Source organism: Nycticebus coucang, chromosome 4, assembly GCF_027406575.1.
Source record: "Nycticebus coucang isolate mNycCou1 chromosome 4, mNycCou1.pri, whole genome shotgun sequence".
Classification (NCBI taxonomy): domain Eukaryota; kingdom Metazoa; phylum Chordata; class Mammalia; order Primates; family Lorisidae; genus Nycticebus; species Nycticebus coucang.
In genome coordinates, this window is record NC_069783.1 from 31,617,421 (window position 1) to 31,634,969 (window position 17,549).

The following is a 17,549-nucleotide window of genomic DNA, read 5'->3' on the forward strand; positions in this document are numbered from 1 at the left end:
ACATAAAAATCTTTTATCAGAATTCCCTCTCCGAAAGGGATGTGCTCACCCCATAGAGATTTCCTACCAGACTCAAGGCTCTAGCTGCTTGCTCCCAGCTGGTCAGGACATCTGCTACTAAACTGGGAAAGAGAATCCTGGATTTGTGAAAGGGGCTGAGTAAATAGGAATGAATGGAAGAGAAGCCAGGGATAAAGGGGCGGGGGGCATAGTACTTAAGAGGAAAAATAATAGAAATGAAATTAAACTGTAGTTTCTTTTTAAATTATCATATTTGGGCAGGTGCATTGGAGGAAAAATAAGCATTGGACAAGGAAGTCACATTCCATTTAGGATCGTATTATAGACATTGACTAAAAACATATTAGAAGAAAAGTAAATACTGTTTGCCTCAAAGTGAGGATAGCTTTTTTAAAAAGCAACAAAAATTCTGATAGAGGATTACTTCTTCATTTCCTGCTAAACTGCTGAAGACAGACGTCTGGAAGAGTGTTCTGGAACACGCTGTAGTTCCCAAACCCCAATTCCCTGGATTACCAGTGAGTCAGAGAGTATTTGGAATACCAGCGAGGAAGGCCCAGTGGGCCTTGCTAGACTTCACATTCGAATGAAGTCTGTATTTAAAAACTGGTTGAAGCTATTGTCTCAGTGTCCTCACCAACAATTACAGAGCAATTCAACCTGAGAGGAGTTTGATCAATAGATTACCCAGGGGTGACATGAGCACTTCTAAAATTTCAATTTTTATATGGCTTGGACTTTGGAGTGTCAGTTTCATTCATATTTATTTTCCCAAGGGCCATACTGCATGGAAATGCTAGGAAAGCATTTGGCTACTCTCTGTTTTATAAAATATTCTGAATGGAAAATAAATTTCATTATGATTATAATCTCACTGATTTACTATTAGAATCTAATTTAGAGCCAAAGTAAAGAAATTAAAGCATGCGTGTAAACATTCTGATCACCAAAGCAACACTTTAATTTTTAATTAACAAGCAATGTAATTTATCTCAAAAGTAAAAGTTTTACTTTAAACTTTCTCCTTTGAAATCAGAGGTTATGAATAGGCATTCAGTTTTCTACACTCGCCCTTTTAGTATTCTTGCGAACGAAATGATTTGTTCTAGTGAATGTTTTACTTTCATATATTTTAAGTAAAATTTGCTCCTCACGTTTTTCTCTTTGATCCTGGGACTAGCTGCCATACAGTCTAAGAAGAATGAATTGTGAAGAGTGTGACTATGAATCACTGTGCATAATTGTTTAAAACCCTGTTCTGAGTTTGAGGTTTTGAATTAAAATAATGTTGTATTTACTTTGACCTGTTATTAAATAACCTGATACCACCAACAGCTATGTCTAGAATGAAGCTGCTGGCTGCCTTTGAAATGCTGACGTGGCCAGAGCAGGCAAGCCTGGAAGAGGAGGGTGAGGGAAAGTTTACTCTCTCCCCGCAGCAGACAGATTAGGCCCCTTGTGATTGGGAGAAAGGCATCTAGGAAATGCTTAGACAGCAACCAAGTCCTGTGTCTTTACAAATCTGCAGGGAGCAGAAATTCGGAAGGCATTTATTTCATTCAGCATCAACATAGCCAATAGGTTAAGAAGGAAGCAGATTATAGGAGATTAGCTCATTGGGGTGGGGGTGGATTCTGACACGAGGAAGCCTTCTTCAGTGCTTCCTGCCAAGCTTCGAGTCTCCATGGCAGGCAGAGCTGCTGTGAACAGTTGTGTTGGTTGTCCACTGTTCAACTCTAGAAAATGCCATGAATTTGGTATTTCTACCCTCTAGCAAGAACAGAAAAAAAAAAATCACTGCCAAAAGTAAGAGCTACTAGGTCTGTGTCTGATTCTGATTGTGAACAGATGGAGAGGGGAATGTAAGAGGACGGTCATCTCAAAACAAGGTAAATAGCAACATGAAGAAAATCATAAAAAGAATGAGGGAATCTAGAAAAAATGTTCCAGTTTTTGCTTTGCAGTGATATCTTATTTCCCATTGAGTGGAATACATTTTCATGAATAATCATATTGACTATACTTAGTGTTATTTTAATATTACATTAATTACCTAGAACTTACTCTTTAAATAATGATAATGGATACAGAGTGATATCTTTGTTATTCAGAACCTTGAGATCTGTACTTCTGAACATTAATCCAAGGGGGGTTTGAACAAATATTAGGACAGCTTTCTTTGCTATAAAACTTTAGAAAAATAAGCAAGGTTAAAAAGTACTTTCAAACAGAGTTTTCTTTATCCTTATAATTTAATGATATTTTGAGTAGAAGAAAACCTTGAGAATTTATCCTGACTCGACCTTTGGAATATCATTAAATTTCTCTAAACACATTTTCCCACCATAAAAAAAAGAAAAAAATACATGGGAAGATTAGATTGTCCATGCTTACAGTTTGTAAAATTACGTGTTGATTATTCATTCTGAAAAGACCCAGGTGGGCGCCACCTGAAGGTAATAGCATCTTCTAGTGGTAATTACCTCTTATTATAGCCCCAGTAACAAGTCTCAGTAATAAATTACCTTCATCAAATTTTTGCAACCTAGGGCGGCACCTGTGGCTCAGTGGTAGGGCACCAGCCCCATATATCGAGGGTGGCAGGTTCAAACCGGGCCCCGGCAAAAAAAAATAGCCAGGTGTTGTGGCGGGCGCCTGTAGTCCAATCTACTCGGGAGGCTGAGGCAAGAGAATCACCTAAGCCCAGGAGTTGGAAGTTCCTGTGAGCTGTGACCCCGCAGCACTCTACCGAGGGCAACAAAGTAAGACTTTCTGTAAAAAAGAAAAACAAAATTGTGCAACCTAGTAGTAAAGATGTTTTCTGTTCAGAATCGTAGAATAGATAAGCGAGAAAGGACCGTAGAGATCATCTAATCTTGTTTCCTCATTCTACCAGTTAAAATAGGAAGGTTAAATGAATTCCGGACTTCACATATAAAAAGCATATCTTCCTCTGTATTTTGTGTTACTATCAACTTTTTTAAATTGAAGCAAAATTCACATAACACAAGGTTAAGGATTCTACAGCAAGCAGCTCCTTGCATTTACTACACTCACAGCATGGCGCAACCTCCCCCACATGCTTAGCTTCTGCCTTTAAATAATTCTTAGTTAATGAAATCACTTATTTAAATGTACTTCATATATACAATATTTATTTTTCCTAACTGTTTCTGGATTGTTGCTTTAGAATGGTATTCGAAGAGCAGGAAAGGGGAAATGAAAGGGTTTATATGTCCTTGCAGTTGAAAGAGTATGAAGTAGGATCAGTTCAGAAAATGAACATGTTGAACTTTACATTTGCCTCTTTGTTTATTGTATTGTTCAGTCTTATCTCTTATTAAATATTAGAGGACTCATTCCTAATTTACTCTGAAACTGCCGGATGTAAGTCTCAATGTTATGTATCCAAAGTCTTGGATAGTTAGAAATGGGCAAAACTTTTCATGCATTTCTTAGTAAGAAACTCGTAAGTTATTAATCATTATTTTAAGGTTTTCGTGGGTGATGTAATTTAATACTGTTCTGAGAATATAAATTTTTAAATCCAGGGTTTAGAATGCAAAGGGAGCCCCCATTTTTTGGCACTCGTCATAATAGTCACAAATCTCTCTCTTCAGTTACTCTGGCTACATAAACAACAATCTGATGGGGAACACTGGGAGTGTCTGAACCGAGGAGTGTCACCATAGGTGAAGGCTGGGGGTGGGGAGCACTTGATTTGTCTGTGGCCCATGAGTTTCCGTAGAGCATTAATACTACAGGAGTCCCACAGAATATAATCCCTGCCAAGACTTTAGACTTCATTACTTCCCTGTCCTCGGCAAGTACAGTGTAATTGGACATTAAGCAATTCGATCTCTTTCACCTAATAAATCGAGCAAATTCAATAAACATAAATCGTGCTAATGATAGAGCTGACCCTGCCAGAGCTGAGCTCATCAGCATTCACGATTATTAACTCTCTCTGGAATTTTAGTCACAAATGCTTATTGCTGAACTCAGTCCTTACCTGACGCTTCAGGTCTAGGCAGTGGATTTAATAGCTGTCCCCCTCTCCCCCTCAGGGTTTCCTAAGGGCAGCTGTGGAATAGAAAGAACATGGTTTGACAGGTAGACTGCTTTAGGTTCAAATCCCTTACCTAACTGTGGGCAAGACAAGTTATGCTCTAAAACTGTAGTTACTTCATAGGGTTCTAGGATTTAAATGAAAGAGTATATGCAAGAGGACTGAGCGTCTAGCACAGGGGAGCAGAGTTGTCCTTCGCCTCTCTTAATGCTCTGGTTTCTGTTAACATATGTCTGTGGCTCTCTCTGAGTCATCTTCCTGCCTCTTCTTCCCCTGGGGGACCTCCTTGCTGCAGACACTCACTCCCAGTGGAACCCTCCCCCAGCTCCTCCAGGCTGACTGGGACTCCACATCTGGGATCCTGATCAGCTATTACGCTTGGCCCCGGGAACTAGCATTGCATCCTTCCTCTCTGCCCCAACCCCACCCTGTCTAGAATGTTCTCAGCCTCTGTAGGATGGAAAGAATCAACCCATCCGTCACTGAATGAAATGATAAGCGAATCACTTTTAATATTCTACAACTACAGAAAAGAACATCATTATCCTATTCACTAAATGGAGAAAAAAAGCTCAAACATGTCCAGAATGAGCAACTAGGAAGTGGAGAAATGGGGACTAGAACCCAAGTCTTTTGGCCCAGGTCCTTTCTCAGTTCAGTGTATCCGATTTGCCATCACAGTTCTGCGCATTCTGATTTCAGGAAGGCAGGGTTGCTGCTCACCAGAGACTGTGGCAAAGAGTTTATTCTCAGATAAAAAACAGAGGAGGCAGACACCCAACTCCACAGTTTGTGGCAATACCAACCCAGGCCTCACCTTTGCCATCCTTTACTGGTGCTGGGTGGAATGTTCTGTAAATGGTCAACATTGGGCTAATTTCGGTTTTTAAAAGTACCTGTTACAATGTGGGCTCATCAGAGCCTCGAGTGAAAATAGTTTCACCCCATTCTCTCCATGTCCTTCCTCCATGGCCTGGTTGTGTGTCTGTGCTTAAGTCTTAAGAAAAACACCTGGTCTGGAAATAAGAGTAAAATATAACCCATTCTTTTCTTTTCTTTTCTTTTCTTTTCTTTTCTTTTCTTTTCTTTTCTTTTCTTTTCTTTTCTTTTCTTTTCTTTTCTTTCTTGTCTCACTCTGTCACTCTGGGTAGAGTGCTGTAACTTTATAGCTCACAGCAATCTCAAACTCTTGGGCTCAAGCAATCCTCTTGCCTCAGCTTCCCAAGTAGCTAGGGCTACGGCGTGTACCTATAGTCCCACCTACTTGCTTTAGGTTCACATCCCTTACCTGACTGTGGGCAAGGCAAGTTACGCTATTTTTCTTTTTTTAGTACAGCTGGAGTCTCAGTCTTGCTCAGGCTGGTCTCAAACTCCTGAGCTCAAGTAATCCACCTGCCTCAGTTTCCCAGAGTGCTGGGATTACAGACATGAGCCACCACGCCCAGCCTGACCCACTTTTGTATAAGAACTTGCCCTTGTTTCTATTATATTTGAAAAAATATGCAGTCCAAACTTGAGAGCACTGAATCTTTAGCCCTGATGTGTAGAGAACAAAATGCAACCCTGTCACTGTTTCTCATGGTTGCTGAACTTCATCTTCCTCAGTCAGAACTAAAACTTCACCCCCAGTTTCCTCGCATGCTAAATGGCATTGTGACATGTGACTGTCCAGCCCTACAGATGTGTCGGTCATCAAGAATGGAGATTTCCTGCCAGGATATAGTAATGTGCTTCCCATTGCTGTTGACAGCAGGGGCCCCACACCCACTGGCTCTAGGAAGTAAAACTTTTTTTGTTCCCGATTTAACACGAAAATCAAAGGAACACCATTTTTCATATGAATTTTTCATGCCAGGGAAATTAGTGTGGTCAATGGCCTGTATTTAGACCACTGAGTGATGGTGTCCACTGCATCCCACGCATATCTGTTTACAACTTTGATCAAGAGCTAAGTATTTGCCTTGGGGAGATGGAAAATACTGATGGGGGGGAAGGGAGGGTCTTTGAGGTGTGACTATTTCCATTTCCTATTCATTTCACGTTCATGTTTGACTAGATCCCTGATGAGCACAGGGGTCTGAGAAATGGGATTGCCAGACAAAATACACCTCCCAGGACAAGTCTTGCTAAGTAAGGCTTTTCCTGTGCACAAAGCCCCAGATAATGAGGTGACTAATGGTGGTTGCTATGCATAAGTAAAAGGTGTTTTAGAAAAAGAAACAGATTCCAAAGATAGAAAATATATGTCCATCTCCACACGAAGGGCTGGCTAAAGCAGCAGCTAGGACATTGTCATAGGTTCTCATGGGAGGTTGTGGAAATACTCAGGAATCTGCTATTCTTGGGCTCTGTACCCTCAGCCGACTACAATTCACTGCAGTTCAGGCTGGACTCTAATGTGACCTAACCATGGATGTGCCAAGGTCCAGCACGTCCAAGTTAGAGTGAGCTCTGTCTGTGGCTTTGGTGCACAGAGGTTGGCACATGCTGGAAATTTGTCTATAACAAGATCCTGAAGGGAATACCTTGCCCAAGACTCAGGAGAAGATTTTGTGGTATTGAGATCGCTCTCCTAAAAGATGGTAAAATCAACTTCTATAACCCTACTCTCTACTTAAGATATTTCTAATTGGGCGGCGCCTGTGGCTCAGTCGGTAGGGCGCCGGCCCCATATACCGAGGGTGGCGGGTTCAAACCCGGCCCCGGCCAAACTGCAACCAAAAAATAGCCGGGCGTTGTGGCGGGTGCCTGCAGTCCCAGCTACTCGGGAGGCTGAGGCAAGAGAATCGCTTAAGTCCAGGAGTTGGAGGTTGCTGTGAGCTGTGTGAGGCCACGGCACTCTACTGAGGACCATAAAGTGAGACTCTGTCTCTACAAAAAAAAAAAGATATTTCTAATTGATTCAGGCCTATACCTGTTAGACATCAGTTTTCCCCCTATATTTTAAGTTTTTTGAATTAATATTAAGTGTGTTCTTGTTCAGAACTTTATCCCCATTCAACCTAGTTATTATATTTACCAAGGTGGTCAATACTTTTGTGCTTTCTTGTCTCAGATGAAGTTGGTGAAGACCTTTGTCTCTATTTACTGAGCCTGAGTTTTCACCCATCTATTTATAAACTCCAGATAATCTCGAAACAAAACCTAAAAACCCCTGGAGACTGCTCTTTCATTGCTCTTAAGTTACTGCACAATTCTTTGCTCGTTAATAACTGCTTTTAAATTTCATTAAAACTGGGGCAGCGCCTGCGGCTGGCTCAGTGGGTAGGGTGCCACCCCCATATACTGAGGGTGGCGGACCCAGCCCCGGCCAAACTGCAACAGTAAATAGCAGGGCATTATGGCAGGCGCCTATAGTCCCAGCTACTAGGGAAGCTGAGGCAAGAGAATTGCCTAAGCCCAGGAGTTGGAGGTTGCTTTGAGCCGTGATGCTACAGCACTCTACTGAGGGCAATAAAGTGAGACTCTGTCTCAAAGAAAAGAAAAAAAGAAAAAGAAATGTCATTAAAACTAAAATTTAAATCACTCATTCTAAATAGTGTCTGAAAATCTTCATTTAGCTCCAGATTTTCAATAGTGAATTAGTGATTTCATTGCAAGACAAAAAAGGTATCCTCCCTTTCTGAGGGGCTTCAGAATTCATGAACATTCTTATAATATTATCTCATTTTTTGTATGTCAGTAACACAGAGATAGAGAAGAATTATTAGCCCTGGCTGTCAAATATGGAAACTGAGGCTTACCCAGAATTGCTAAGCCAGGTAGGTGGTCCCAGGAGGGACCCAAGCTCTGGCTTCTGCCTGCAGAGCCCACGCTGTTTCCATTACCCCACACACGTCACCCTTAATTCTGGCCATAAGTCAGAGCAGATGTGGGTGATGCAAGAGGCAATGTGGATGGATGAGGACAGACCCATCCAAACTCCCAGAAAATAGCTCAAAATACATGTCCTGGCGATGATGCTGTGACTGTAGCATGTCTTCACTTGTAAAAAAGAGTTCATAGAATGCAGAAATGGTGTTCTGGTAACTGATGTAAAACCATCTTGGAGCTTGGAATGTTAATGCATTCGACAAAGTGAAGCAGCAAAGGACAACAAGTCTGAGAATCTCTAGAGGAAAAATGCGATAGGGGAAGAAGGGAAGCGAAGGAAGATGTGGCCGGTCCCAGAGGCACCGCTCCCCACCTCAACCACCCTATGCATCCCTCCTTCACCAACCTGGGTCAAGAGAAGCCTTCTTTAGGACCCACATGGTGGTCCCCAAACACACCTTACAGTTTCTTTTCTTGATGGATAAGCTTGTGTAAAAATTAATCTAAAACATCTTTTCCTGTAACATAATTCCTATTCATCTCCTTGGTTTTGGTTCAAGGACTGCCACTTTCCTGGGAAGCTGAGCATAGAACAGGGGCCTGTCCCTCCTCTCCACCCTCACCTCTGGTGCCTTCTTTTGGCATTGCCAGGTGGTGAGAGCTTGGGACACTGAGGCCACCTCATTTGTTCGGATCAGGAGGGGTATCTGGAGCACTGGATGGAGGGCCAGACTGCTCTGGCCAGGCCCTGACTGTGTCAACCTCCCTGGGACCTCAAATGTCAGTGAGGTCCCTGACTGCCATCCAAGAGGAGGATGCTCAGCCACCTCTGGATTTTGTTTTACAAAATAAGTAATGAATAATTTTTTTTTTTTTAGATAGAGTCTCTGTTGCTCTGGCTAGAGTACATGGCATCCTAGTTCACAGCAACCTCAAACTCTTGGGCTAAGTGATCCTCTTGCCTCAGCCTCTCAGGTAGCTGGGACTAGGAGTGCACACTACACCCACCAACTGGGTTTTCTCTTTTTAGTAGAGATGGGGGTCTCACTCTTGCTGATCTCCTGAGCTCAAGCAATCCACCCGCCTCAGCCTCTGAGAGTGCTAGGACCAGAATTCATTCATTTTTAATATCCACTCTAGATCACAATCATGGCTTGGATATAAAATATAGAACAAGTCTCCTATTAAGATGTCAGCAAATATATATGTATGTATAAAGTTACAAGAGAAGATGACCTCAGCCCTTAAAACTTAGAAACATTTCAGCGATCTTGCTCTTGCAGGAAGATCCTCAATTCTGCTCAGACTATAAGCAGAACTGACAGCCATTGGTGCACTCTCTGCTTGAATTTGTAATTTTTTTTTGGGGGGGGGGGTCAAGAATTTTTTTCCAGGTTTAGCTATTTCCGTAATGTAATTAATATTTCTCCTGGAATGGTTTCATGCAAAATTGCTGGGGACGTCTGGGGTCTGACTGTTATTTCTGGAAAGCTTCCATAAAGAGAGTTTTAGGAAGGGGCAACCAGAATCCTGCCCTCCCCGGTGGCCAAGGGCTTTTCTGGTCTCACACTTCCCTTGTGTGACTCTCAGAACCTGTGTGCACGTGCGTCCACACGCACCTTTGGCTCCTCACCCTCATTCCTCGAGTAATGTAAGTGGGGGGGAGGTGAAAGAAAGCCTTCAGAATTCACACTGTTGCCTTAGCATTTTTCTTCTGTTTGAGATGCGTTAAGGTGAAATAAAATAAAGGAAAATCCCAGGTACATGTGGCCATTGCCTTTGTGACTGCCCCAAGGGTGTCCATCCATTCCCGTCGGTGCTGGGGCAGCTGTGGACGTCTGCGGAGCCCCAGAATTTTCACCACCTTCTAGGTATCTCCTTAGTATGTTTTCTATGCATTTGGACCCTGAAGTTACTCTTTCTCCAGCTCTGCCCTCTAGGGCTGCTACAGAGCTCGACTCTTAAATCTGAACAGTAGCCTGGGACCAGGACGTGCACTGAAAGCTCAGTAACCCCAGGACAGAAGGAGAACGGAGACCCCTGCTCCTCTGAGGGAACCGAAGGGGGCTGAGAAATCAGGCAGCTGCGGGGTTGACCGAGCAGCGTGGGATGGAAATGTGGTGACTGCAGATGAGTCTTGCTGGGGTGCAGCGGGGCAAGGACAAGAATTCCAAAGGAGCTGAGAGACAGGATGTTGAAAGTGCCTTCGGGAGCTTCTCTCCTGACTTGGAATCTGAGGCTGCCCCATCTCACCAGCTCTCATCTAACCTCTCTGTGCTCTTGTGTCCTCATCGGTGAGCTGGAGATAACAGACCTCTCCAGAGGGTGGTGTGAGTGTTGTAGTGAATTCATGTGTATTAAGCGCAGAGCAAGCATTATGTGGCTGGGAACTGTTTTTGCTTCTTATTATTACGATCACTGTGGCCACAGGGACTGTAGAGCGATGCTAGAGTTGTATTTTAAGCAGGGTAGCCAGCAGCATCCTTCCTTAGTGTGGTCTCGTTTCTGGTTCCAGGCATATCTTTTTCCTGTCACTAGTGAGTTACAGAGTACCTGTCATTATATCTTGAAGATGTTTTTGGTGACAAACCTGATGGGTTTGGATAAAGTCACCCTTCCAGGAGGCCTAAAGCACTCTCAGGTGGCCCTAGGGTGTGTTCTAGCAACCGTTCAGCTACTGTATTTGGTCTTTGATTTAGAACCTTAATTGTGCTCCACAGCAGTCAGTGCATGGGGATGTCCAGAATTCCCACCAAATATTCAGACATGTGCAGTCTCTATGGTGTGCAGGAGACAGAAGCACGCATGAAACGGGCATGCTGAAGGGTCTCCATTGCCCCGAGCTGTGAGGGGATGTGGGTAGGCGCGAGCCAGCAGCACTGGGGCCTCATGCAACTTATCCTTTCCTTCTTAGATGACTACGCCCAGCTGTGTAACATCCCCGTGACGGGACGCCGGCGGCCATATGGACGGGATGCCTTGGTCGACTTTAGTGAGCAGTATGCTCCAGAAGCGGATCCCTACTTCGTTCAGGACCGTAAGCCAAGTTGTCCTTTACTTTGGAACTAACTTGTGGTTAGAGATTAATCAGTGGCTCTCAAAATCTGATCCCTGGCAACTTGGAAGGAATGCAGACACCTAGGCTCCCCCCAAACCTGCTGCTCAGGAAGTCTAGGGTAGGACCCATTGGTCTGTGTTTTACGAGCCTGTCTGCACAGGGGAGTCTGAGGACCATTGGATTCCATGACCAGTCTTGCTGATTGGGGGTACCGTTACCTTTGCTTTCTTTCCTTCAATGATGATCTTGTTGCTATAATTTTCATAACAATTTCTTTTCACTCTCAGTGGGGGTCTAATTTAAGGGTTAGAGTTTCCTTAAGAGCCTGGTTATATTGTGGCATTTTTGTCTTACAGGGAAATGACCAGTGTCAACTGTACCAAGTTGATCTTCACAAGTGTTTTAGAGCAGGTGATTAGGAAAGAATTGCTCTTTTGGTCAGAGATGAATTTTTAGAATACAATCAGGAGGGAATTTAATAAGTACGAAGTGATACATGCTGGCTTCTCCTGTGAGCATGGCTTTTACGGGAGGTGGGAGCGTGCAGCTTCAAATCATGTTCATTCCTCTTAAGAAAGTAAATGCTGCAGGAGGAGCCTACTAGCAAGCTCAGCGTTTCCAGGGGGAATTGGAGCTCTTACTTGCATAATAATGATTTGAAGTCTGAAAGATGGCCTGGTCCAAAGTGAAATGCAGTGGAACCTCCATAGTTGGCCACCTCCCTACACTGACCACCTTAAGTTGACCTGATTTTCATAGACTGGACATGCAGCACATGTGCGTATCAGTGCAGTAGGCCTAGGTCCTTATGTCGACCGCCTCTGTTTTTACAGTCCCTTCAGTGGTCAGTTTACAGAGTGGCTACTGTATTAGTAGATAACAGGTTGTCTCAATTCAAGAGCAGGAGGAGTGGGCAAATACAATCCCTAGAGCCTTCTCTGTGTCTTACAGAAAAGCCCTCCTCACGGTGTGGCTATCGCACATTTTAAAGACAGGGAATCCCTATAGACCAAGGATTTGGGGGTTAGGACTTTAGAAATGCTGCTAAATAACAAAATACAGTGAAGCTTTTTCTTTCTTCTGGCTCTGTCACCTGGGCCTGCAGCTTACTAGCCAGGACCTGGTTCTAGAGCAGCGGTTCTCAACCTGTGAGTCACGACCCCTTTATAACAGTGAAAATACATCACGGCATTAGGAAAGCTGAGAGGAACAATGTGAACTTCATAGTTGCATTTGGAAACTATTTTAGATCTGTATCCAAAGAGCTTTTTCTTCCTTCTCTTTCCCTCTGCTCCCTTTGTATTCTCTCTACTCCTCCCACTCCCCCTTTTTTTGAAGGATGCAGTGTATGGATCACATAGCAGAATTAAGAATACTTTTAAATGTACACAAAAACAGCTTTATTAGTCTAGCTAGGCTGATTATGACACACCACCTGTGTAGCTCCCAACTGGGTCAAGAACACTGCCAGCATCTCAAAGGCCCCCCGTGCCCTAGCTCACTCGCCTCCCAAGGGGGACATCTATGCTTCTAATGCCATAGATTAATAACATGATTCTTTTCATCAACACGTAACCATGCGTTGCTTTATGAAATGGGCCTGAGTGCCCTCATAGCCATGAGACTGCACTTACGGTTATAGGTCAGTAAATGTTTACTTAAGAAAAAAAGGAAGAGAGGAGACATATCAAGGTTGCAAGAAAGCCCAACTAGCTCCATAAGTCCAGAAATACCAGGTTAAGTCCACGTGCAGTGCTGACACAATCCCATGGTTTATGTGTGTAGCCATCGCATTATAGTTCAGATTCCAGGAATTTTCATGTTGAAATGTCTGGCTTGTGTACCTTCTTTTGAATGCTGGCATTGCTTAAAAGCTCTTCTTTAATTTGCTACAAATGTTAAGAAATAAACATGTTGATGTCATATCAATTTCCTATTTAGCAACATAGAAAGTTGAGATGCAGTTCCAGGACCTCCAGCTTTGTCTTTGTAACAGCCTTTGAATTTCTTACAAGTTATGGAGAAATACGTCCCTGTTCCCAGCCAGTTCTCTGGCCCAAAGAGCTTTCTGGTTCTGTTCGGAAATGACCATGTTGGGTAGATAATAATGTAGCAGGGAGGCTAGGTGAGATTTCTTATCATCTTCATGGGTCCCCACCTCAGTCCTGCCGGTAGAGCAGTGTTTCTGAAACTGCAGAAGTTTGTTAGAGCAGAGACAAATTCTTTGTACCAAGGGCCAGGTAGTGAAATTTTTAGGCTTTTCAGGCTGCGTGATCTCTGTTATAGCTCCTCATTCTGCTATAGTCCCATGAAAGTATTCATAGATGGTTATATAAAAAGGTAGATAGCAGACCACACTTGGACCAAGGGCTGTAGTTGGCTGACCTATGTGAGCGTCCTGAAGAAGTATTTTGGAGAGGTTCAAGCTTTAATTTTGTGTGGTAGTTTCAAGTTTTAGTTTTGTTTTAATTGCTGTAATAATAAAAAAAGAACTTACTAGCTTAAAGTCAAAATGATTTTGCTGTGATACATGGAATTTGAAAATATTTTTATGGATGAAGCCTTCTAAGACAAACTGGCTTTGGGTATCTGCTGCCATATTCTCCGTGGCCTGTAATTTTTTATTTTTCCTTTAAAATTTTAAAATGTTCCTGTCATGTATATATTATTCAAGTTTTATTTTTTTATTTTAAAATTTTCAAATCAATATGAGGGTAAAATTTTTAGGTTACATTGTTACTCAGTTTTTAAAATCAGGAGGCCTTATGGTCCTACATAAGCAATGATATTTTGCTGCCCCCTGCAGTTCCACTGGAGAACTACTTCAAAGGCAAGATAACATGTTAATAAGAAAGTTCTGGCTGTATTTTATTTATTGAAGCTAATTTGTGGAGCATTTGGGAAAGGAGAGGGGATGAGAGGTTACATGACAACGTGTTTGTATCACCATCAATTTCTATTTACAATTTTCCTCTCTAGAATGATAGCTAAACACTCTTGATGCCTGGCTAAATTGTTTTTATATTATTAAAACTCTAGAAACTATACTGAATCAGTTTGAACATACTTAAACTATAAAAAGAGCCAAACAAGATTCTCTTTGTTTCCCTTTTTAAAAAGACTTTTGGTTTTATAAGCACAAGTATGATGCACTTCTCTCATTTATCAGGATGTTTTGAAGCCCTTTTTACTGCTCTTATCCTTTGATCCCCCCAGAGCGCTTTGTAAGGCCCGTTCCCAAGCCAGAACAAACGAATGGACTTCACGTGGCCGGGCCAGCCAGGCTTTTCTCTGGTCTTGCAAACTCCAGTTGAAAAAGTACTTCCTACCCTTGTGGATCTTCTTAGCAAATGCCTAGTCCACCCTTGACAGTGAATTCCATTGGTTCCATCCTGAAAGATTTTCTGACACTTGCCTTACTGTGAACTCAGGAAATTTGGAATTTTGGATGAACATTTCTAATAACTAAGAGCAAAATCAAACACTATACTGTACTCACCTTTCACATCTTACATAATTTTAATATAGAACATCAGAATTCAAGAGTGGGGCTAATCTGCACAACACATACAACATTTTAAATAAATTTTATGCTTAATATTGTATACAGATACTTTCAGTATTAACTTAAATTCTAATGCTGATGTTAAGGTGTTTAAAATATATCTCATTTTAATATCCTTAATATCATTTTAAAAAATGGCATAGGAGGATGAAAATGTCTAACTTGGCTCCTGCCACTTTCCAGGTTTTTTAAATAGCTTTGAGGAGTTACAGGCTGAGGAGTGTGGCATCCTCAATGGATGTGAAAACGGCCGCTGCGTGAGGGTCCAGGAGGGTTACACCTGCGATTGCTTTGATGGGTATCACTTGGATATGGCCAAGATGACCTGTGTCGGTAAGAATGACATGTATCTTATGGGAATTATTCTTTTCCTGAGATTCTTTGTCGCCAGATCTCAGCCAGTTGAGTACATTTAAGATGAATTTGCTGGGTTTCAGTTTGGGAAGGTAAGAAAAGTTCTGGAGATGTACATTAAGTACAGTGTGAATGTACATGATGTTATCCACATGGGCTATCCACGTAAAAATGGTTCAAGTGGTAAATTTTGTCTTCTCTGTGTCTTATTCTTTTTAGAAAGGAAGAGTTGATTCTCACTTGAGAATTCACAGAGTGGTAAATATGGGGGAAAGACCAGAATGTCCCAAGTAAATCTAGTAATGATCGTGCTGAATACTTGGCAGAAGCATATGGGAGCAATAGGCTTCTGGGGAAAAAATACAGCTCCCTAGTAATCATTTGGATAAAATGCCTCCTAAAACTGTCTTTCACGTCACCCTCCCTCTTATATCGAAAATAACAGGAAACATATGTCTGACCTTCCCTGTGTGATTCTGTGGTGTCTCTCGGGGCTTGTTGCCTCTTTGCTAAAAGGCCATTTATTCATTCATTTTTTTATTTTAATTTTTAATTCTCTTTTTCCTCTCCCTCCTATTATAATCTCTTCACCCACTTTGCTTTTGTTCATTTTAATCTGTGGTGAGTCTGGAAAATAGGTGAGCAAGGTTCTCACCGATATTTCAAGTGAGGTGAGAGCCTAATGGGTCTCGTTTAGATGGGGGTCTGAGAATGCAACCGAAGGCTTTCTAGAGGCGCTCACAGAGCTCTCTGCCTACCTGTCGGCGGAGTTCCTCTCAACAAGTCTAGCAGTTCGGGGAAGGAATTTAGAGGTAGTACAGTTCCTCCAACTTTGTTAAAGTTTGACCACAAAATGTCAAGCTGACAAAACATTCATGTACTAAATAACAGGGGAAGACATTCTAGAACCTCCCTGATAATCTACCTTTTTATAATATAAAAAGTCATCTGTATCCACTTAGTGTTTTGAAATAAAATGAATAAATAAAGTCATCTCTATCTTGTCTGTGATTGAAATGGACAGTGATGGGGCAGTGAGCTGGGGGTGCATCACTTAGGCTGTCATGATGCTCTTGGGTCGCTGTAGAGTCTGTCCCCTCACAGAGTAATAGTGAAGATCGTTCACTTGCCCGGTCTGGCTTGTTGCAGATGTGAACGAATGCGATGAGCTGAACAACCGGATGTCTCTTTGCAAGAACGCCAAGTGCATTAACACCGAGGGTTCCTACAAATGTTTGTGTCTGCCGGGCTATGTACCTTCTGACAAGCCAAACTACTGCACTCCGTTGAATACCGCCTTGAATTTAGAAAAAGACAGGGACCTGGAGTGAAAGAGAATCTGCGTCACCGAAGCCGTATACTCTGCACTGTGTAAAGGAGAAGGGAGAAATGGATTATACTTGAGACGCTGTACCTAACTCGGAGTGTTGGAAATGACGGAGACAGCCTGGCATAGCATGTCCTCTGAAGCCGGTGAAAAGGATTTAGGATGAGCCTGACGGTGTGACAGACCAAATGGACATTTCTCTGAAAAACCGGTATATATAGTCTGTTCATATGTAAAATTCAGTGGGAAAGAGGTGGAACAGTGCTGTTATTTTAAACAGAAGGTTGTATTATTATGTCGTTGTGTTTTGTTTTTTACTATCGCTTGATTAAATTGGCATTTAAATAGTGGTGGAAATATTTTATGTAATTTTCATTTTCTGGTTGGTTGTGCAGTTCCTTGGCTACTGTTTTTCTTTCTATTTGATTTTTTTTTAATATCAAGTGCAAAAGTCTTTGATAAAATATTGTTAAACTGTATTATAAGTATTGTTACACAGGGTTCTGCTATACCTGGTCTGGAGCGTTTTTAAAATTCAAATTGTCTGTCCTGTGGAGCAGGCAGTGATTTTGCTTCAAAACTTTGATACACGTTTGGAGAAAAGTACTTTATATTTTTGGTATATTATCTGATTTTAATGCCCATCCTTAGCCAAGCTGCTAGCAGGCGTCAGCTGGATCCCTTTCCTTCATTGAAACGGAAGAATTGAAGCGCTTACATTAGTATTGTAATATGTAAAGTAAGCCTGGCAAAATGTTTTTTAAAAATTTTATGATGCCCAATATATTTACCATTGTATGTTAAAGCAAAATAAATCACCATTTTTTGTAGAAAAACATTCCACCTGAGAGTAATTTTGAGTATAAATATACAAGTTGTATCCCACTCTTCCCTCTTTAGTTTTCACCAGTGGTCCTCTGTTAATATAGATTCCGTCAGAAGTTAATCATAATATGGGTCAGATATTGGTATGAGCTGAACTGTCTCCCACCAACATTCATATACTGAAGTCCTAATCCCCGTTCTTCAGACTGTAATACATTTAGAGATAGGCTCTTGAAAGAGGTAATTACGGTTAAATGAGTCATTGGGGTGGGCCCTACTCCTTGGATGGCTGGTGTCTTTATGAGAAGAGGTTTGGACAAGAGAAAGGTCATGTAAAGACAGGAGACGATGGCCTTCTGCAAGCCGAGGAGAGGAGGCCTCTGTAGAAATCAACCTGGTGGAAACCTCATCTTGAACTCTCAGCCTCCAGCACTGAGAGAGTATAAACTTCTGCTATCTAAGTCACCTAGTCTGTGGTACTTTGTTATGTCAGCCTTAGCAACTAACAAATCACAGG

The 17,549-nt window shown here is 42.1% G+C and overlaps 1 protein-coding gene across 16 annotated transcripts in view; it reads left to right on the top strand.

Moving 5' to 3' along the window:
- LTBP1 (latent transforming growth factor beta binding protein 1) overlaps positions 1–17,043 on the top strand; it is a 476,142-nt gene extending 459,099 nt beyond the window's left edge. For 15 of the 16 annotated variants that reach the window (XM_053588226.1, XM_053588219.1, XM_053588221.1 and 12 more), the window contains 3 exons: positions 10,818–10,940; positions 14,710–14,859; positions 16,030–17,043. In XM_053588226.1, coding sequence (XP_053444201.1) covers positions 10,818–10,940; positions 14,710–14,859; positions 16,030–16,211 — 455 coding nt within the window. In that variant the 3' untranslated portion in view covers positions 16,212–17,043. Of the gene's footprint in view, positions 1–10,817; positions 10,943–14,709; positions 14,860–16,029 lie in introns of those variants that run through there. The other variant, XM_053588228.1, reaches the window with a different exon arrangement.
- Positions 17,044–17,549: the final 506 nt, after the last annotated feature.